The 24216-nt window shown below is 36.2% G+C and overlaps 1 protein-coding gene across 1 annotated transcript in view; it reads right to left on the bottom strand.

Moving 5' to 3' along the window:
• LOC145680265 (uncharacterized) overlaps positions 1-24216 on the bottom strand; it is a 329870-nt gene that overhangs the window by 13282 nt on the left and 292372 nt on the right. Inside the window, exons 2-3 of the mRNA XM_081750613.1 lie at positions 11680-11785; positions 9456-9521 (exon numbers count right to left, since the gene is read on the bottom strand). Of these exons, the coding sequence (XP_081606739.1) occupies positions 9456-9521; positions 11680-11785 (172 nt within the window). The remainder of the gene's footprint in view (positions 1-9455; positions 9522-11679; positions 11786-24216) is intronic.

Here is a 24216-nt window from a genome sequence, read left to right as displayed (position 1 = left end):
ACACCAACATTTTTGTTATATTTTTCCTACCTTTTGTTTTTAAAAGAGATGTCTTCAAAGAAGTTCAACTAGTTGTATATTTTGACTAGCCTTTTACTAGCTGGGGGCTCGACTCCCAGACCCCGTTTTGCCCGGCCTGCAGCCTCGCACGTCTTGTGTATCAGCCTTTGCATCAACAGTGAATTTTGTGCATTTCATTTTCATAGTCCCTGAATGTGCCCAGCTGGCGGCTTCGCCCCCACACTCCCGCTCGGCCTATGGCCTCGCACCTTTCAAATCCACGATTCTATCGAACTTCTAGTTTCTTTTCCTATTTCATTTATCTAAAAGACAATATTTTGTATCCAAAGAAAACGAAAATTTAAATAACGTGGAAATTTCTTCATCTACTTTTGAATCACTTAAAAAATAAAAATATTCACTCTTCCACTTTTCATGTCTGTTCGTCCCCGAAGGCTACAACCATGCCAAATTCCATCATTCTAATCCTGCCGCAAGTGCCTAAACATTTTGGGGTGTAGAAAACGTCCCGTATAAATAACATGGGAAATATTTTTTAGTTCCCCATCAAACCACTCTAAAGTTGAACATTTTTATTTTTACTGATTTACTTAGAAAATGAAATCTTTGAGTTTTACGTCCCACACTTATGCCGGTTAGGCTAAAGGAGACGGTAATGATGAGTAATGAATGAAATGGTGGAATGAAGGAAGTGGGAGGAAACGGGAGAACCCCGAGAAAACCCACGCACACGGTATTTGTCCACCACAAAGTTCACTTGGTGGGGGCTGGGATCGAACCCGGGACCCCAAGCACCAGAGGTGAACGCTCTACCACTGAGCCACCGCGGCCCCTGATTTACTTAGGTAACGCTAACGAAAACATGCAAGCATACAGCATTTCAAGTTTGTATTCCAATTCCAAGTACCTAAAATATGAGGTTATATGTCCAAAATGTCCCATTTAAATAACATGGTGCTATTTTTCATATTCTCTTTAGACCCCCTAAAAATTAAAAATATTCACTTTTGGCAATTTTTCTGTCCAAAAGCTACAATCATGTCAAATTTAATCATTGTAGCCCTACAGGAAGTGCCCAATAATTTTGGGATGTAAAAGGTGTTCCATATAAATAACATGGGAAAGATTTTTCAGCTCCCCATTAAATCACTCCAAAGTTGGAAAATTTTATTTTTGGTGATCTGTCAGGTAATGCTAAGGAAAACGAACAAACGTACCGAATTTCAAGTTTATATTCTAATTCCAAGTGCCTGAAACATGCGATTATAGGTAAAAAAAAAAAAAGACTCATTTAAATGACACGGAAAAATTCTACATCCCCCTTTAGACACCCTAAAAATTAAAAATATTAACGTTTGGCAAATTTCCTGTCGGTTAGTCCCAGAAAGCTACAATGATGCCAAATTTCAACTTTCCACGTCAACCGGAAGTACTTCTTTAATTTATGTCAGTTCATGTAGTTTTATTTATAGTTAGGATGTGTCACATTCAATTGTTTCTTTCGAATGAATGTGTGTGTCTTCTTGTCTTAATTTATACAAATGCCGTGGTTTGAGCATAGGTTTGTCTGCTGTGTGGGCGAATCTTCCGGGAATTTGGAATACACATTAGTCGAGTGGGGGGTCAGGGATCTTTCCCGCAGGAAATTGTTTATATAAAATCTCGGTTTTTGAACATTTTCGTGTATAATTCTCTATAATACAACATAAGAAGATATTTTTTCCAGAATGTAATTGGCGAAGGATCAGTCTCTGAACTCCCCCCCCCCCGCAAATAATAAGCTCTTCAGTGGTTTTCAGCTATTATGTATACACGACTCCAAAAGTGCATTACCACCTGCAATTATTCTTTTCCTGCAATAGCAGGCAACCCAAAAAGCTCGACGGTTGGGTTGGTTTCGAATTCGAAAGGAGTTGAACCAAACCTCAATTTTGTAGCAAATATATCAGTGTGGGAAAATGCAAATACGAATAAAACAAATTGTTATGAATGAAAATTTTATTATTGTGACGGAGTTGCATGACATCAAAAGTGATAAAATGTTCTAACATAAGCAGATCAAACAAGATGAATAGCAAGAAACAGATTTTAGAGGCAACCACTTTTCTCTTTCGCCCCCAAAGAAGAATTTCATAAAAAAGAAAAACAGGTATATAATTTAAAGGTTTAATATAAGAGCCCCACCTAAAATTTTGAAAGTTGACACCCGAAAGGCAAGAATAACTGAACCGAGGTGAGTGAAATTGTGCACAGATATTGCAGATGTAAAATGAGGGAATACAGGTTTCGTATTTTAATGGAAAAAGCGGTTGGGTGGGGCACGGGCCTCTCCAAACATTAGATCACAAACATCAAAAGTGCTGGTAACAGTATGTCATATGTGTGTAAAGGACATGAAAAATTGCAGCGAAACTTTTCGTATGCACAAGAGGCCAAAAATAAAGAAATAAGTTTTTTTAAATTTTCGGGGAAAGCGGGTTCTATGGGGAAGAGTCTCCGTCCAAAATTTTGGAATTTGACCCTAAAGGCAAGAAAAAATGGGCTGAAGTGAATGAAATGTGCACAACTATTGTAGAGTTAAGATGAGGAAATACGTGTTTCGTATTTTCATGAAAGAAAAAAAAACTGTTGAATGGACCGAGGCGTTGAGTGGCGGGAAGTGTGGATCGAAGCGAATGAAGTTGTATGTAGATATAGGTTATGTAAAATATGGCCTTTTGTGTTTCACAAGTGTCTTGTCTCCATGCGATTTTTTTTTTCATATTTGGCAGGTCGACTACAAGCACAAACAGTATAGCGTATTTTATTGTATTTCAAGAGGCACCTTTAACCCCTACAAAGTTTTTGCGCTTAAACAAGAACACGTGTCGATTTATGTCCAGTTTGCTGTTGATCTACTAAATTTGAGCAAAACAGATAGGAACAATTGGCAAACACGAAATGCCTTATTTTACATAGGGACTATATTTTATCTATACTCAATTTCATTTACTTAGGTCCAATCCTTCTTGTGCACTTACGGTAATATTTACTTTTTTCTGATGGGGCCTATGCCCCAACATTGTTTTTCCGCAAATATTAAAACACGTTTAATTTATTGTTTTGGAAATTGACCCTATACGAAGTTTCGTTGCAATTCTCCATATTCTTTACGGACTTTTGACTTATGCTTATTTGCACTTTTGATGTTTCGTAATCAACGGTTTGAAAGGTCCGTGACTCACTCAACAGTTTTTTTAAGGAAAATACAAAACCTAAGTATCTCATTTTACGTCTACAGTATCTGTGCACAATATCATTCAATTCGGTGCACTTTTCTTGCCTTTCGAGCCTCAGTTTTCAAAATTTTGGGTCGGGGCTTTTGCCTCTAAAACCGCTTTTCCGCAGAAAATAAAAGCAAACGTTTCCGTTTATTTTTTTGTTTGTTGTCTTTACACAATGCGTCGTTCTAATTTTTCATGTCCTTCAAACACTTCTAACATACTGTTATTAGCACTTTTGATATCTCACGATCAATGCTTTTAATGGGTCTGTGTCCCTCCTATACGGTTTTCTTTTTTTTTCAGGAAAATAACAAACCCTTTTTCCCCACGGTGGCGACGAAGAAAAATTCGCCTCTAGAGGGATAAATGGTGGAAGTCTTTTTAATTTGCCCAATCAGAGCTCCTTTAATCGTGCATATTCGACGATAACAGCTTTGGATTAGATAAAATGCACTCGCCATGTAATTTTATTACAAAATGACGCGTGTCTGTTTACTTTATTTCAGAGTTCTCCCATATTAACTTTCTAATGATCGGCGACAGTTTTCACTTAAGAGGACTGAATACCGCTGCCATTTTAAATATGTTCTCCATTGATTTATATTGGAAACTATTCCACTTTTTGAGCCGAAACGAGACGGAATTTCAAGATTATGATTGTACTGACTTCTTTTTATAATTATTAGTTTGTCTATATCATAGTGAAAATTAATTTATTTGGTACGCAAATTTAATATTATTTAAAATAAAAAGGAAAATGCGCTAGTGAAAATCAAAAGCATTTGGTCTATTTCTGCTTGGAAATTGAGAGAAACGAAAAACCTAAGGACAAATTACATTATCTTAGGAAAACATATGATGAAGTACTAACGCAATAGGTTAACATTTTTAAGTGAAATTAGTGAAGTTCAAATCGTTAATTGCTCGTTTTTCGTAATTGCATCTTATATTGCCATCTAGTACCGAGCAACAGAACTCTGTGATTAGTGGCAGTTGGTCTCGCGGAGGAATATTAAGAACGTATGTTTCTGCTACTCTCAAGCGCTAAATTCAAAGTTCAGTACCTGTATGAAAAAAATCATTCCACGAATAAGTAAAAAGTCGTTTGATTTTATCAACGAAGAGAAAGAAAAGAAGAGGATTGAACTTAAAATCTTGGAGACAATAACAAAATATTGTAAGCGAAGTTCAACGTAAAATATACAATATAATGTTTGTCATTATAAAGAAACTTTGAATGCAGGTTGGAAAAATTACTCAGAAATTTCAGCTCGTATTTGTTTCAGGTGGGCTCGCGAGTGGCATTGCCAATTCTTTTGTACGTGTCCTGTGTGCGGCACAAGCACTATTAGATCAGCTGAGGGGGGAAATCTACTCGAACAATCAGCGAGTTATTATTATTTTCACTATATTTACGTATAGTTTCTTGCTATATTATTGTTTATAACTAAGCCGTGACCTTCTGTCCAGATCACAGTCATCTCCAATAATCAGTGCCAGATATAGGGGCAACGGACAAACGCTCCGAGCGGCAGTTTAGGGGATGGCAAGCTGATAAAAGTAAGAAGTAAAAGCTCCTAAAAAGGAATTACAATCAATTATTAAATTCAATTTGGCCTAAACGTGTTTCAAATTTTGAATACCAGTATGCTCATACATTTGAAATGTTAATGCATACAGCCTACCTTCCTCTGCAATTCAAAATACGTACTCACGTCTCCAATGTTTTTTTTTTAAATGGACTACGTGATGCGAGACCATGGTCGCCGTCACGCCGGCTAGTGTTGTGTAGCTAAACAAAGATGACTCGTCTCTTCACTGCACCGATCCGGCCCTTCAAACTCTTTTTTTTTCTATCGAAGCCAGTAGTGCCTATTTTGGAAAAGTCTCAATGTAGAGGATTGCTAATAATTAAATCGATGCATCCGCCGTTCAGTTGAAAAGAGGGGGGCTGGTAGAAAGTGCCCCCATAGGAAAATATCTAGATTCCACACTACTAATATATACATGGATGAGTTTCACGGCTGGGCTGGTTTTAGGCTATTCACTTTGATGCTAGAACTGTTGGAAGGGAGGGGGTGTAAAAATAAATAAAAAATTAATAACTCCTGAACCACTCGACCGATCTTGCTCAAATTTTCAAAATAGATGAGGCTCAGACCTGGGATCGTTTTTATAATTTAAATTTGACGAAGCAACGTCGGAGAGGAGGAGGGGATATATATATATATATATATATATATATATATATATATATATATATATATATATATACATATATATATATATATAAGCATTTATATAAGACTGGAAGTGACTTTATTTGTAACTTAATAACTCTTGAACTATCTGACCGATCGCAATCAAATTTTCAAGATATATGAGGCTTGGATCTGGAATCATTATTGTAATTTCACTTTAACGGTACATCCTAGGGGAGGGGACGTATAAATAAAGACTAATAAAACGTAATAACTTTTGAACCACTCAACCAATCTCGATCAAATTTTCAATATATATGAGGGTCGGGCTTTGGGTCTTTTTTTTATTGTTTCACCTTGACGTGCCAACATACGGGAGCGGAAGGGTCAAAATATATGTAAAAAAAATAAAAATGACTGCTTTTGTGACTTCATCACTCTTGAACAAGGCGACCAATCTAAATCAAGTTTTCAATATACATGAGTTTATGGGCAGGTATTGTTTTAGACTATTGACTTTGACGGAGCAACCTAGGGAAGGGTGAGAGAAATTTAAAAATGTTCAAAAATGACCAATATTAGTGTTGAATCCATTGTTTTCGGGGTCGATGAGAAAAATAATGACACTTCTGATGCTGTTTGAATCCAAGTTCAGCCATGATGGTTGGGGAAAGGGAGTGTAAAACGTAAGGGAAGGAAATAAACATTTAAAAATGATCGTAAATGACTAATATTAGTGTCGAACCCATACCATCAGAAGTAGCTGAGATTAACAGTGACAATTCTGATGCCGTGTGCCGCATCACGGAGGAGGGGAGGGGAAATATCTATATATATAAAATTGAAAAACACTATGTTTGTGACTAAATCTCCTGAACCAACCGGCCAATCTCGATCAAATATGTACCATGGATGAGTTTCTAGGCTAGGCTGGTTTCAGGTTATTCTCTTTGGTGATAAAACTGAGGGATGGGGAGGAAGTATAACATATAAATAAAACTTAATGACTCCTGAACCACTCGATCGATCTTGGTAGATGAGGTTTAGGCTTGGGATCGATTTTATGATTTAAATTTGACGGAGCAACGTAGGGAGCAGAAGCAGGCGGAGGTATATAAAACTCAATTTATATAAGACTAAAAGTTACTATTTTTGTAACTTAATAACTCTTGAAGTATTTGACTGATCTCAATCAATTTCTCAAGATATATAAAGTTTGGATCTGCAAACAGTTTTGTAATTTCACTTTAACGGTAGATCCTTGGCAAGGGAAAAGGGAGGGGGACGTATATATCAAAAGTAATAAAGCATACTAACTTTTGAACCACCCAAACAATCTCGATCGAATTTTCAACATATATGAGGGTCGGGCTTTGAATGTTTTTTATCGTTTCACTTTGATAAGCCAGCATAGGGGGGAGGGGAGATATATATAAAAAATAAAAATAAAAATGACTGTGACTTCATCACTCTTGAACCAGCCGATCAATCTAAATCAAATTTTCAACATGCGTGAGTTTTGTGGCAAGGATTACTTTAGGCTATTCACTTTGACGAAGCAACTTGGGGGGGGGAGGACGGAGAGAAATTAAAAAAGATAGAAAATGACCAATATTAGTGTTGAATCCATAGTTGTCGGGGTCGATGAGAGAAACAGTGACACTTCCCCACACAGCACATCGACGTCCAATGTATGTCCATTGAACGTTCGGGCAAGGATTTATGGAATGTCCAGTGGACGTGTGGTTTTGGTCCATACGACGGCTGGTGGATGTACACAGGACAGTATACGTGGTACAATTGCCATGCCTTCACTGCACGTTCAGAACGTACATATTAGGTCCATTTCTGGGACCAAAACGAACTAATTAAGGACGTACCTACGTACAATGGACGTTCAGAGAACGTGCGTTTCTAGTACATACGACGTCCACAGGATATGCACAGGACTGTCACTTTGGGGCAGTTGCCATGTATCCACTGAACGTCCACAACGTACATATTATGTCCATTTTCGGAGCTAAAAGGGACCAATTATGTACTTCAAATTGACGTGGAGGATGTCCATATGTGGGTATCATTGGAACCTGAACGTACAAATTGTGATTAATTTTGGTCCCTACACGAATCAATTATGGACTTGCACTGAATGTTCTAGAGAACTGCCACAGAATAACTATTTACTCAAATCCACTACGGAAGCCATACTATCTTGAACTAATCTATTTGTAACACCACTTTTACCATACCAAAGTGATATCTAAATAAACCTATTTCCATCAATTTTTACTATGAGTCAATAAATACACACGTCAACATTTATACTATAAAGTTCTATATATTTCAAACAAAAAACAAGAAGACATTACTAGGGTCATATTTTTTAAGAATACATTTAGGACTTCGTACTGTTCCTGTCAAAATTCTTTTTCTGTGTACCTAAATAATAATTGGGTTTCGAGGTCAAACTATTCGAAGATTCATTATTAATAGCAAATCTAGTTTAAATTTTACATGAATTAAATCTTTATTTTTGTCTAACAGGTTGTATCATATATGTATTCATGCATTACTAATTCATCTCTTTTAATAGAAAGTCGCTGGGTTTCACATCGTGTAAATAAAATATAAACTATTCTACATAGTGTAGTCATTAATAAAAAATCTGAATAAGTATGTGAATAGGATGTGCCCAATGAAATTAATTACAGCTATGTTAAAAACTACAATAATAATGCTTCAAAAAGTAAGAACTCAAAATGTAATTAACAAAGTAAAGTATTCTGCCCATACGCTTCACTTAATACAATTTATTAATTTAACAGCTTGAAACCTGCATCCTCTTCCATTCTCTGTAAATACATAGAAAAATATCACAAGCTGAAAACCCTATCTAAACTCCTTCGTTTCCCAGCCACCCACTTTCCCCATTTCTAAGTTTGATGTACAAATCTCCCTCGATTCAGTCTAAAGTTTCAGAAAACAGACAAGACAGCTACGCTTCACTTCTCAGCAAAACTTTTTAACACTACCCCCAAAAACTTTTTTTTATATATATATATTATCATGCTCATAGGAGAATATTAACTTCACTCAAACCATGACGTTCCTTAATGGGCGAGGACGTTTTAAATTGTTGAAGTTATATACATTAAATAATATGAAAGGTGTAACAGGGAGAAACGAGTAAGATAACAATATACTTTATTGCAGGGTGCGAATTGGCGGGGGGGATGCCAGGGATTTCCCCCCTGACAAAAATCTTTCCCACCCTGGTGAAGAAAAATTTTATCCCTGGCAGGGATAACTTTTTCCCCCTCTGGAGTATTTTTAAATGGACATAAAGATAAGATTAAAAAAAGGGAACAATTCTTACCTTGCGTAGCTAACCTAAATATTACTTGAGTGAAAATTTATGAAAGATCTCACATCTTAACTGTTTTGTACTTGTTAGTATATATATATATATATATATATATATATATATATATATATATATATATATATGTGTGTGTGTGTGTGTGTGTGTGTGTGTGTGTATGAGCGAGAGAGAGAGAGAGGACTGGGTGCGCATATGGGTGAAATTCATCCCCCCTGGGAAAATTTTTCAATTCCCACACTGCTTTATTGGGTTACCTCTAAGTACATCTTGAAGTTCTTAACAGTGTTTTTTTTTTATATTGAGGCTTTCGTAGATAGACTGGTCCACAATATTTCTTTTTTAATATATTGAATAAGATAGTAAAAACCTTTTTTCGCATAAAAATGATATCAAAAGTTTTTTATACCTGGTTTGTATAACAATTATTGTGGAGACTATAAAAGGTATTATAACGCATAATGCTGTAACTAAACAAATTACTTCTAAAAAAATAATCATATTTTAACTTAGTAGAAAAAATATATACTCAACCTATTTAGTTTACATAGACATAGAAATATATATATATATATATAAGTATTATATTACATTAGACCCAATGATTGGCTGACACCTCATGAAGTTCTTTCTTCCTACGCTCCACTTTTCTTTTTTCTGTAATTAAGAAAAAGGGAAAATTAATTCTAGGTATAATACGCACCAAAACGATCAAAATTAAAATATAATTATGAACTTGCTAAGTAAGGTTCTTGATATTTAACTTTAAAGAGTAAAAATTACGTAACTGGGACCGCGATCAAGCCTGGGACCTTTGGGCTTTAAACTATACAAACGAAACTCAGAGCTATATAAAGTTACAATTCCAAAATGTATTATTAGTAAAATGTGTTTGCTTAAGCATTATGAAAGATTAAACACTTAAAATAGCAAATTTGAAAAAAAGCTATTTCTTCTGTACAATACGGAGAATGTGTTGACATGAATAATTATGGAACGTTATAAAATTATGCTAGATGAGTGAAAAAAGGAAAGAAAAAATAAACAGTACAATCAAAATCAATTGAGAAATGCATGTACTTAAAATTATTTTTCTCTTGTGACAACCTACTATACAATTACATATTATAAGTGTTGGAAAAAAGGTGAAAATTATTAATAAAACCAAGAAGAGATTCGAAGTTTTCTACCGTAAAATAAAAAAAAAAAAGCCGCCAGGAAGGAAGAAAAGTAGACACCCTCTGATGCGTATGATATGTGGGTGCACTGTATCTAATATGTTCAGTGTTCTTACAGGAATCAACCTCCAAAGGACACATGAAGTCTTTCTAATTATAATGTTTATGTCTAATCTCTAGACTTCAGATCTTAAAGTCTAATAAAGTGTAAATTAAAATTTTTAGATGAATCTTCTTCAGGGCGTTATATTAACACTATGTAAGTTATTGCGCACTTCAAACTTTCCCTTTCTAGAATTTTTAAATAAACTTTAAACTAACAAGTATTATAGGGAATGAAAATATTCGTTATCTGGACTTGTTAATGCTAGTTGAAATTTGGTACAGCATATAGCATAGCCTATTTACTTTTCTAAAACTACATGGAACATATTTTTATTGAAAAATCCTATATTTGAAATAGTGTAGAGCGTGACATCATTTCACGTTCTCAGAATGACACTGAGAAAGAAATATTTTGACTTCTGTTGATCGACCCCACCCACCACAAATTACAAAGGAACATAGCACTTGGAGGAAGCATTGTCATTGTGATATGGAAAACGTATTCACCATTAAAGATTACGATTATTATTTAGTGTGTAAAACTAATTTCAATTTCAAAAGCATTTAGGACATTTAGGAACATCAAGGATTTTAAAATCAAATCTAGGCAATTTTAGATGCTAATATCCAAATTAGTACATTGTAGGTTTATAAAATTAGTATATCTTTGCTTATATAATCTTCAAATGTAAAGAAAATAGTAAATTTCTACATTTATTATAAAGTAATAAAATAGGATCAAATCTAATCCAAAGCCCTCTTCAGCATTTTTCCTGACTTTTAGAGTTTCTTCTGGTTTCCCTGACTGAAATCCATTTCCTTGACTTTCCAGAATGTGGACACCATACGTTTTAAGAACTCGTAATTCCCATAATTATCAACATATCGGAACCAAATTTTGCACAACATGGGTATTCACAACACTTTATTTGGGTGGAAATCAAAATGATCTAGTAAAAAAAACTCAAAATGGCGGTCGGTAAAACTTCAATTCGCAATCACGAACAAATCTAAACCCAATTTCAAACAAAAATGAGTATTTCCAATACCTTTATTATATCCCCACCTGTCCGAAATAATGTATGCAAAGGTGGCAGCGCAAAGCTGAACGCTAGAGTTCTGTTTCTAAAGTTTAAACATTTCTATGCATTTATTTATAGTTTCGTATATTAATCTACTCGTTATGTAACATGAATACATATGCATAGCAAGATGTTTGCTGAAACTATCATTTTTTTTTTCAAAAGTATTGGACCCTGAGTAAACACCCTGACATATACTTTTAAATAAAGTTGAACGGGCGACTGTAAGCAAGTATACTATTCCTTCAATACAACATAGCTGCTTAGTATCGTAGAGTTTGTTGTCAGAGTACGCTAAACTTCAGTTTCTATTCTGTACATTATCTTGTTCGTCTACCTGATGTTCTGCGCAATACAGTAAATCAACAGTAAATCATTTCACTACTTTGGAATGTTTGTAGACTTTTATTACTTAAAAATATACGTGCCCAATAAATTATAGGAACTAACCTTTGTTCTTTTCCCTCCTGTCTCTCCTTCGCTCTTCGCAGCCACTTCTGAATTGTCGTCTCCACTTCTTTTTCTGTAACTGTCCAGCAAGCTTTCTCTACGGATTCTATGGAAAGAAGAATAAATGAGTTATAGTTGAGTCTCCGTGTATTATTTTGATATTCTAACATCTGCAAATCCATGAGATCTAAACTAGTTATAACCAGAAAATGTAAAAAAACAGCAAGTGAAGAATTTGGCAATTTAATTAATCATGTTCGTTTGCCTCTAACTTTTAACTTCGAGGAAGACATGATATATTGTGTGTAATTGAAAGAAAAATGTTTTAAGATAGGTATCTGTAATCGAGTTCAAAACTATTATCTAAGTTTGAGCCCATTTACTACCAAAATATATTTATCGGACATTAAACGTGCAACATAAAAAGGCACTAACGCAAAGATAGCAAGCAGGAAAAGACCAAATAACTGCCCTTCTAATACTGTGTAAATATCTACCCACATGTCAGCGATGTGCTTTAAATACTTTTCGCTTTGTTCTGGAAATTTACCAGTACTAATTCTTTTAAAAGGAAATAAACATAGGTGGGCCATTCCACACCACATTATCAAACTACAGCACATTTTCAATCCGAATCTTTCTTCGAACTAAATTTTATTTTCTTGTTCTCCTGGATAAAAATTTCATCACCTTTCTTAGAAGAAATGACCAAGGCAATAACAATTCTATCTACGTATCATTATAGCTTACTTTTTGACCTTGAAATATTAAGACCAAAACCAAATCGATAAATTAATTAGGTTAGAATGAACAGAGAATATATAAGAATACTGTTTAAATAAACAGTGATGTAATATTTTTCCCGAATTTAAATATTTCAAACACGCGCCTCTGGCAAGATGCTACACGTATGAACCTAATTCTGCATTTCTAAAAGGACAGTACTGCAAGTGACATTTATTTCTGGAGATGTTGAGCTATGGAATGTGTGCACATGGAACACCCTGCCACATATCTTCGGGCTTAAGGAAAAACTGATCTTGGGTCTCACACGAAATAATCCATTATTTGTTCTCCCGACAAAGCTGTTATTTGCATGGATATTATAATGAGACTAGCATCGAAAGAAGTACACTGTGAAGAAATATTCAAACGTCAATCGTGTTTTGTCCTCCGCCATTTTCAATCTAAATATTATTTAAGCGAACATGGATGTTACTTATTACGACGGCACATGTTTTCCATGATTTGACTGCAGGCACGAAGTCATATGAGCTACATCAAATTTTGGGGATATTTCGAAAATACTTTTCTTGAGACTTTGCCCCACAAAAAAAAAGTCACTTGAGCTAAGACTGTAAATTAGAATAAAGTTTCAAATCAGTCTATGGCTGGAAACTGTAACGGTCAAAGGATGATTTCTTTTATGGAGCAATCGCAAATTCACATTAGTCCAAAACGCACAACTTGTCTGTTAACAACACCATTCAAATAAGTGATACTTACCAGAAAAACACATTATGTTAAGTTTCCATATTGTCTGTCAATCACTAATGAACACCATATTCAATTAAAAACTTAAAATCAAACCGGCGTTCACATTCAACGTGTTATGAATACGATAATTTATTTAGTGTATCCTTTTCTGATACTCTCATTGCAATATGCATACTAAAAATATGTTATCGACAAAACAAATGGTAAATTATTACATGCATCACCCATGTCAGTGACGTATTTTACCTTAAAACCGACGACATATTCATAATAAAGTAGGCTATATAGAGCAAGTAGGAAAAAATATCCAGCCATTCTGATCTAATTACTTACCAAAGACATCTTTTATTCTTAATTTGCCAAATGCGTTCTTGCCTTTTAGACCAGAGTAACTATACCTCACTGCAGGGTTGCCACACTCGTGACTCGCGATGATGCCAAACACGGGGCTGAATTATGCTAGATTTTTGTAAATTATGCCAGATTTTCAAATTATCTTTCCTAACTAATTTTAAAGACACTCCCTCACTTATTTTCATTATTTTAATGGAGTATATTAACTGTATTCATGTGACGCTGTATTCATGTGTAAATTTAATACGACGCTGTTAGGAATGATGATAAATGGCACGTTATAGGGGAGGATGGTCGAATTTATATTTTATGAATGGATAATATTTTAAGAAATATATATATACACATGCCGCTTCCGACGAAGCATTTCTTTTAGTGTATTACTAGTTGTCCCCTGACGCTCAAATCTCTCCCCTTTCAAGTTGTAAATTGAAAGGAACAGAAACATCCCAGATAACCATACATTCAGGTTTCAGTTGGCAGTAATAAAACTATGGGTAAGTAAATATGTTTTGCAGTCCGTTTGCTATTTTTGAACATTTGCGTTTGCTCTGAATTCAACAAAAAATTACAACCGCAGAAATACTGACTGGTTTCATTGCTCCAACCATCGCTTCAACTAAAAAGAATAATTCCCGACGGTCTTTGAACCATCTAAATTTTCGTTCTTTTTCTGTTTGACAAAGGGTAAAATGAAATTATGCTAGATTTGGCCAGGGTGCTAAAGTCAAAATGCTAGATGCTAGATGCTAAATGCTTGTGTATTATGCTAGATCTAGCACCAAGATGCTAGATATGGCTTCACTGCCTCACTGCCACAACATCACTTAACAAGCGTTTCATTATTCTTATCGTAGCATCCTTTGCATCTATTCCCCAACTTTACTAACATAATTCACCTAAAAAAAAAAAAAAAACTTATGCGCAGTACGAAATAAAGGAAGCAGAATGGCAAAAAAAAAACAGTTCAAAAATAAGGGAAATTAAAGTATTAACATTTAACACACTGAGGAATTGAAATACTAGAGGTTTCGTCCGTGATGGCAGGCGTTTTCTAAAGAGAGGAAGAATCACTTAAAAAAAAAGTGTAGAATGAAATACACAAATTGGCGACGGTCTGCAACTTTGTTTTTCCGGTTCATCATCTTCAGTTTTTATTGTGCAGTATTTTGAACATTTAGCTTACCGTATCTGCAGATGGGCCTTATGCAGAGTCGTTTTGAAGCATGATTAGCGCCATACTAAAGAGTTCACATAACATGTTTCCTTCAGTAATCAGGCCTTTAGCATGAGAATAATCATATGTCAAAACGACTCTGCATAAGTCAGATTATGTTTAAACAGATAAACATTGCAGCATAAAATAATGCCGTCAAATGACTTAATCAATTCTCATTTCAAAAAACGACGCGGCATAAGTGATTCTAAAGGCAATGGGAAAGCAGGCGAGCAGGAGGGGTAAAAGAAGAAATAGGAGGGTGGAGTAAAGGAACCTGTGTTATTGTCGATTGGGGCCAGGGGGTCATCTTTTAATTATTTCTCTTTTACTTTTCTTATTATTATTGAATCTCACCATACACATTATTGTGTTTTGTTCTATGCAATGTCGGTAGAGACTCTAATTTTAAGCAACGCTGGGCGAGTACGTGTTCACCCAATTCCTCTGAGCAGATGAGAAATGATGCAAGAAGCGCTTTTGAGTGAAAGGCAGTCACTCGTCCTCGCATGTAATGGTTGGCTCGTGGAAGACCGTAATGTGCAGACTGCTTAACTCTGACAAGGAAACTAACAATGAGGTTATATTGGAATCTACCCTGAAACTTCACTCAGAGCAAGGAAGTACTGTAAAAACCCCACACACAATAGAACAGCTGATAATTTGAACTAGTTTCGGAGATATAAGATATCGAAAGCGTGGGAAGATGAATTTGAGAGGCCTATATTCCACAAGCTTCCAAAACTATTCAACGTAGAGACTGCGGTCTAAAACTTTATAAGTAAAGCCTGTTCTGTTCTATTTAAAAATATAGGTTTCAAAACTGTGCAATGCGTGCACAAAGGATTTCTCAAAGGGGCATTTTTGGTTCGTCATCCCCTTTAACCCGGGAATCCTTGGATGGGTGAAAATTCACCCAATGACATTTTTGACTAGTTGCCACTAGATGGCAAGTTAATCAAGTTAGTTGAGCATTTGTGTATTTCATTCCAACTTAGCAAGCTTAGCAATACGAATTGATGTAGATGTTAGAGGCCGCGATGGTTCAGTGGTAGAGCGTTCACCTCTGATGCATAGAGTCCTTGGTTTGGTAAGAGCTTGCACCAAATTAACTTTGTGGTAGACAAATACCGTTTACGTGGGTTTCTTCGGGGTTCTTCCTTTCCTCCCACTTTCTCATTCCACCATTACTTTCATTTCTCACCATCACCTTTTGCCTGGCCGGCAGAACGTGGGACGTAAAACTTAAAGATTTCATTTTCATTTAGATGCACGTGTTATATTTGGATTCAATATCTTCTGTTAAGACGAAACTAAACCTCAACTGGAATCCAATTAATACGAGTATATGCACTTCGCTGGACATAAACCCAACGTGATTAATGGGAACCTAGACTTAGATATAGAAAGATTTACGCCAGTTCATAGTAGTGATATCTTACACTATCGATCCGTAAGCAGGAGACTAAAATATATTTCCTGATGAAAATTTGTTTGGATAATGTTTAACCTGAACATATAATTAAGTAATGTGAATAACTTATAACCATTGCAGGTCGGAGTGGATTGATCTTTAAGAAACATTTATGAGTGGCATTGTAGTTTTGTTACCTTTATCATCTGTATTGTTTTGCCAAGTTTGGGTTCTCAAGTATTTGGATTTGGCATTGTGTCACTATATACTTCAATTCTGCATTGTATTAACAAGATTGTGCAATTTGCGATTTGTACTAAACATTAGTGTATTCTTTGGATTTCTTTAAGTTAAAAATTGTGTCATTTTCATAATAATTTTCCATGCTGGAACTGTTGCTGGTCGTAGAAAAGTAGAAAAGCAAAGGAAATATAACAACCTCCTTGATAAATTTATTTTTGCTTCAATTGCCATCGAGAAGTAGGCAGACGCATTTCTATCGTTACTGGAGATATTCGTTCAACATCTTTCCTAATTCAACGCATCTCTATTGCTATCCAACGTGGCAATGTGTCGTCGGTTCTTGGCACCTTACCACATGGAAAAGAACTAGATGAGGTATTTCTTCTCTAACACTAAGGACAACACTGAACATTTATACAACTGGACAACATACTATACAAATAAGGTATAATATCATTGGATGGCGTAGAAAAGCAGACAGTAGCACCAGGGGCGGATCCAGGACCGAATTCTGGGGGGGCGGTGGGTTGTCATACTGCTACTTTTAAGGGCTCCAAACTTTGGAATGGGTTTTGTTTATATATATAAAAAAAGAAAGTTACCTCTTCTGGGGGGGGGCGATCGCCCCGATCGCCCCCTCCCTGGATCCGCCCCTGAGTAGCACTAGATATGATGCCGTTGATAGGTGGTTTTCTACTCCTTCCTTTGGTTCGACTATCGAAATATATTTCCTGTTGACTTAATTATTATTTCTTAATTGTTTCGTAAATTTATTTAATGCAATTGTTACAATTTTATTCAAATTATTATATTTTTCTGTTATTCTGTTAGCAATTATTGTTCCATTCCTCATTTATGCCTGTTGTTATTTTAGTTGAATGTCGAATAATTTTGAATTGTAATAAATTTCCCATTTCCAATATTTTGTTATTTATTCTTAGGATTTGTATCCTTAATTATGTTAATCTTTTACATGTCTTTTGATAAAAAGATTTATCAGTGTTCTGACCTGTTATCAATCTAATGAACAAAATATCAGGTTACCTAAAGTATTGAGCATTTTGCGCATGAGATGGCGTTCGTGTCCCAAATCGCATGGTATATGAGTCGCAGCGGGTCAGGTCTAATATCATTTGACAGTTGACAACGAGATGTGACTCTAGATGTGCGAAACGTGTTGGAATACTTGTAATCAGATATAAGGTATTATGCCGTGAACATGCAAAACTGATCAACATTTTACAATTTGGTTTCGATAAAGGCACAAATTCTGCTCAGGCCCGTAAATAAATTTGTGTTCTCTATGGACACAGTACATTATCTAAAGCAATAGACCGAAGATGGTTCTGCTGCTTTCGTTCTTAAAACTTGGATGACCAAGATGCTCCTTACAGTGGGTGAGCAATCAGAGAAAAAGTGGTTGAGAATCTCCCAAAATGCGATCGAGCAAGTGCATATAAGCAGCCACGACATCGCTAATGTCTCTAACATTCATCCACCAAACAGTGCTAAACCACTCGGGTATCATATTACCTGACTCAAATATTTACTGACTTGGAATTCCGTCTGCGTATCTCTATCGAAAAGTTAGGCCGAATGACCATTCTTTACTGGATGAGGAAGCCGAACCATTCTTGAAGCGGTTGACCATGAGTGATGAAGAGTGGATAACCTACGACAACAATGTGCGGAATAGATTATGGTCAAAGCGAGGAGAAGCTCCAAAGTTTGTAGGAAACTCCACGCTGAAGGCATGAAAGGTTTTGCTGTGTATTTTGTGGGGTTGGAAGGGCATCGTGCATAGGAAGGCGGCACAAGGCCTAAACGGCATAAGACCTAAAACTCATTTGGCGGCACAAGGCCTAAACGGCACAATACGTATACGACATAAGACCTAATTAGCACTAGCCCTAGAAATCTTTTGTAGCGCTAATATCGCGACCGTGCCAAGAAAACTGTCAAACTGTTAGTCAAAGTTTTAGACAGCCATGTGCAACAGCGGGCCCGCGGGCCGATTGCTGTCCACTGAAACCTTTCATCTGTTCCGCCTGATCCCTTATTGCAAATGCATTTCTTACGTAACCTCTTAACCTATATTGATTTTTTTCCTGAATAACTTATGTCCACCTTAAAAATATCCTTCGCGTTGAAACATTGAATTTACCACCGTACAATGAGAGACTAATTGAACACATAAAGGATCAAGTTTCCCATTAAAATACTAAGTAAATAGATTTTTCTGCGTTTCTTTAGTACATAAATGTTTTGGTTACCGTTATAGCATTTTGCCTGTTCCTGTGGTTTTACCGTACAATGAAGAGGTTTCTTTAATATGGCTACTCAATTCTTGTGAAAATGTTATATATTTTCTCGTACAGCCCCCGACACTACCAAGGGCTTTATGATTGGCCCACCCTCTCTTCCAACTTGCACATGCCTGGTTTTAGATATACTGTTCCATATTACAGAATCCAATTCTAGGTTAGGTCTTACAAGTAATTTGTATAAGTGCGTATTATATCGATTTGAAAATAAAAATAAAATAAAATAAAGCTTATTGTCATTTCTTGCTCTTTGCATGATAGGATTTATATGGTTACAAAATTTTAACTGCCTGTCAAATGTGATTACCAGGTCATTCATAATGTTTGTTTTCTTTGTCTATTTCCACATCATTGACTTCGTATTTACTAACATAATATGGTGTTTTAGTTATATACGTCATAAATTTTGTTTTCTTTGTGCTGATTTGAAGTACGGGTATATTATTTTTACACATATATTTATCGTATTCAGTTTTTTCTGTAGCCAATAGTCATAGTCGTTACTAACTACTTGTTACTAGTTATTATTATTAATAATAGTCTTCGTGTTATTAATATACCTGTTACAGTTTTAATTAACTACGTTCGTGACAGTATTTTGGCAAGCTCCTTCGTAGCTAAGCGGTTAGCGTACGCGTCTTTGGCGTGGGAGATCCGGGTTCGATTCCCGGCAGGTGCTCATGTGGTTCGGATTCCACGTTAATCAGTAGGTTCACGTCGCATATAGCCTCGCTGCTGAAAGGGACGTTAAACTGAAAATCAACTTAACTGAAGTATTGTGGCAACTAGTTACTAATGAAATGCTTTATCAAATATTTAAGTCTGTAGTTTGTAGCATGGGTGCCCAGAGAAATCAACAGGTTGTAATATAACCCATAGTACAGTCACGAAAGAAAGTATTCTTCAGTTGACAAAATTTCTTTTCCTAATAACTCAACAACAAATTAACCTATTAAAGTATCGATTTTGGCAAGTTATCAAGTTATAACTATTCTAAGAATAGCAACAAAAAGATCCAAATTAATTCATTTGTTCCCGAGTTATTGGTAAATGAAATTTTGTCAACTGGCAAATACTTTGTTTCCCGTGTATACGTCATTGAAATTTCAGGGGATCTTTGAAAAATAACTTGATTGAAAGTAATGGGAAACTTAAATATATATTTAAAATAAATGTAATTTATACAAGAACAACACCTTTTAATCAAGACCTCAACCATGGTAAGGGAAGGGGTGTATTGAGGTACGAACCATTGAAATAGTTTAGAAGCAATAGTTATCTTTTTAAGTTTATGATTTTTACGTTCTTATACAACTTGGTGTTTACGAAGGAGGTATCCAACTTTTATAAGATTGCCAGATTGAACTGAACGTAAATGAAATAAAATTGAAATAAACATTAAATGCACACTGTATGTAGAAAAACGATTTACACATTAAAAGGGGAGTAAATTTAAAATTAAAAGTACAATTTATGTTATTCAGTATGCTTATTACATCGATATGTATAAGCGGAAAAATCAACAAATAACGGTAGATTACAAATATGCAGTGGCGGCTCGGGCTTTGAATTTTAGGTGGGGCACAATATATGACTTCGTTTTTCATCATTATTATTATTATTATTATTATTATTATTATTAATAATAATAATAATAATAATAATAATAATAGCGATTTCTTCATGGCATATTTCTAGCATGCAATGGAGAAGCTGATTTTGTATAATTTTTTATGTACCCTTAAAAAATGTTGCGTTTTCTAAATAACTCTTGAGAGCGCTGTCAAGTTCAGCACTGAAATTAATTAATCCACTAAATACGCCTGGATTTGAAGAAGAGTCTGTTTCATGATGTCCTCTTAAAGCCAGTTGGAAGGCGCCACAAAACCAAATGCAATTGATGCTAATGTTGAGCACGTACCTGTTTTGCGTCACGTTTTTATTGTGATTCTCATTGGTCCGCCTATAACCTGCATCTAATTGTGCAGCAATATTCAAATTTCCCAATACAGGGAGATTAATAACATGTTTTATATGAGCTGACGAATTTTCATGTTTATTATTATTATTATCTTGCCGTGCAGATGCTGTATATCCACAACTCCTTTTTTACTCCATGCATCTTCTCCCACCCCGAACAACAAACAAGGAAAACAAAGGATTTTTAATTTCACATCCACATAACCACTTATGCTGTTCGTACAAGTTGAGATTCAACTTCCTTGTAAATGATCGATGGAAACTTCTAATTACTTGCATTATATTGAGAGTCGGAATTGGCTCTCAGATATTTTTTTCACAAGCACCTTTACTTCTAAAGTTCTTTTTGAAAATGGCTCATTCAACAGAGATGTTACAGAATTCATTGTCACTTCACGTATATCAGGAACAAACACGTAATTATGCAATTACAGCAACCATATTCCAATGAACAACGAAGACGGGCACAATCACACAAACATACAACACTACAAGGTACGAACAGATTCGACAATTTGATCGTGAACATACTCCTATCCGACTCCAAATATATGATTTTTTTCGTGTGATTTACACTGACTGAGCAAAACTCATGGAATACCCACTTAATATCTGGCCGGGCCACCTCTTGCCCTGTGGAGTGCATCGATACGGCGTGGAACGGAGTCTGCAAGTCTCTGGTACACGTTCGGAGGCAGTTGACACCACACAGTCTGCAGAACGACAGCCAATTGTGGCCTCTTCGTGGGTTGAGGATCCAATGCCCGGTGCCTGAGTTCAAGGGCATCCCAGATATGCTCAATGGGGTGCATATTAGGGCTTCTGGGTGGCCAGGTCAGTCGTTGGATCTCACCTGCATGCCCGTCGAACCAGTCACGGACGATATTGGGGCTATGTGGCCCCACATTGTCCTCTTAAAAGATTGCAATATCGTCAGGGTGTTAAAGCATCAGAAACGGGCTTCGAGCAGCTGACGATACCGCGGAGCAGTTAATGTGTCTTAATGAACAACCAGGGGGGGCATTCCATGCCAAGAAAATGCACTCCACATCATTACTGATGCCCCACCAGCCAGAACCACGCCCTCTTGACATGAGGGATCCATCGCTTCATGCGGTCTACGCCACAAACGGTGTCTCCCATCGTCATGGTACAGTTGATAACGTGACTCGTCCAACCATATGACGTTACGCCACTGTTGCAATGCTCATCCGTGGTGATTGGTGAAACATGCAAGCCGGAGTATCCGATGATGCTGGGTTAGCAGTGGCACACGTGTAGGGCGACGCCTTCCATACGCATGTTCCGACTGATTGTACACTGGGAGACGTTTCTAGCTCAGCCATTGTTGATTTGTTGCACAGTTGCTCTCCTGTCTCTGTTGACCACTCGTTCCAGGTGTTGCCGGTCTCAGTCATTGAGGACAATTTTCCTATTTAGATAAATATCCCCATATATTTATCATGCCGTATGTGAATTAGATCTACACCCGATAATAGAAGTGGCGGTTAGTCCTACAGTTGCATGATTGTGCACAGACATGACGTGGGTAAATAGAAACTTGACTCATGACCCACTAACCCACCATGCACCGTGACCCATGACCCACTGAACCTACGACCTACCATAACCCTCTCCGACCCAGCACCCACCATGATCCACTGTGACCCATCATGACTCACTCTGACCCATCATCCACCAAAACCCATCGCCATCAACCTTGACCCATGATCCACGCCTTCCACTGACTACAGAGTTTACACTTGAAAAAAAAACAAGGCTGTGAAATTATCACTAATCGGAGTTTGAATTCTAGCTCACGCACCGCTCTGTTACAATACTGGTGGATCTGACCTTTGCGACATTAAATGGTAAAGTGTTCGTCATTAGCCAAATTACAATGATTTTCAACATAATTACCATATATAATTATTTCTTTGTAGAGCTGCAGATACTTTTCAGTGGAAAATAGGATGAAATTTGAGAGTCTCAAATCAAGGTAAAGTACGCCAATGTAAAGAGGAAAGAAAAACAGTGTAAAATTTTTCATATAATTAAGCATACCGTCCAAGACTTAAAATTTCCAAGGATTAGAGTTTACTGTACAAATATGATGCTTGTTTTTCTCCCAGCTTTATGGCTTGATTGCCTTTTGCTCTGAACGCTCCATATAAAAAACAGCTACTTCAGCTACTATTAAGATAGAAAGCAGTGGATATAAAATTGGAAGCATTTTTTTCTTCTTTTTTTCTGTTTTTTTTCTCAATTAATTACACAGTTCTATGACCAACATGGTGTCCGGGACATTTTGGTCGTTTCTTATAGATTTTGGGGCGTTGAGTCCGAAAATCAAGTCAGAATTTGCCCATCACGACACATTTTCCTTTTTAAAAAATCATTATCATTATTATCATAAAGACATCTCAAAAGATTAGTAAACTTTTAAGTTGGCAGCCCTGGTGATGTCCCTAATTGTTACAGAGACATGAATGATACCTCGTTGGTAAGTTATAGAACACATATTTTAACGTGGTATCACTCGTGCTTCTACGCTCCATACCCTTAGAAGAAGAAGATGAAGAAAATTGTTTTCCTTACTTTCTTTTACTTTCGGGGCTCTGGTAACTCTGATCATTGGCGTACACACGCAAAAAAGATCTCACATGCAGATCAAACATTGAATCCACGCACATAAAAAATGAGGGGCGTAGATCCAATGGCAAGGAACTGAAAAATTCGGAACCTCGATCTTACTATGGTCACCTTGTATTTCCCTTCCACCACCACTTTCCCCCGTTTGGCAACCATGGCGACGCCAAATTGTCATAGGGACATGAATGATATCTCGTTGGAAAGCCCATGGAACACAGATTCCAACGAAGTATCACTCATGCCCCGCCGTCCAATACTCTTAGAAAAACTTAAACACAAGTAAACTATTTGCTCAGCAAATAGTTTGTTTGTGTTTAAGTATATTCAAAGCAAAGCTTCTACTTATGGAAAATATTACCTTAGAAAAAGTAGAATACCATAACTGTGTTGCCAAAACTAAAGAAAAAGTTTTGAATAAAATTCTTGCACTGCCTAAGGATTCTGCTGAGTTATTAGGATCTCGATTGAAATCAAAGTAACCTATTTGCGCCAGGTACAATGTTTTCTTGGTACCGGTCTCGTGAAAAACTGTTCCTAATTTCGCCCTTGTATATTGTAATATTATTTTTGGTTTGATGGAACAGTTGGAGGTTGTTCAACGATTAATCTAAAAACAGTCTAAAAGATGTTCTCCTGCATAATAGCAATACATATGCATCTCTTGCAATTGGCCACTCCACTCACGTGAATGAAACGTTATGAGAGTCTGAAATTAGCACTGGAGAAATAAAGTATGAAGAACACGGGTGGTTGGTATGTGGTCATTTTAAAGTGCTCTCTATGTTATTGGGGCAAAAGCGGGTTATAGGCCTACCAAATTTCTATGTTTCCTTTGCTTATGGGAGAATTGTGACAAA

The sequence above is a fragment of the Thermobia domestica genome, chromosome 3 (assembly GCF_964235325.1).
Source record: "Thermobia domestica chromosome 3, izTheDome1.hap1.1, whole genome shotgun sequence".
Taxonomy (NCBI): Eukaryota; Metazoa; Arthropoda; class Insecta; order Zygentoma; family Lepismatidae; genus Thermobia; species Thermobia domestica.
The sequence above is the reverse complement of the archived record's forward strand: the minus strand, read 5'-3'. Positions and strand labels throughout refer to the sequence as shown.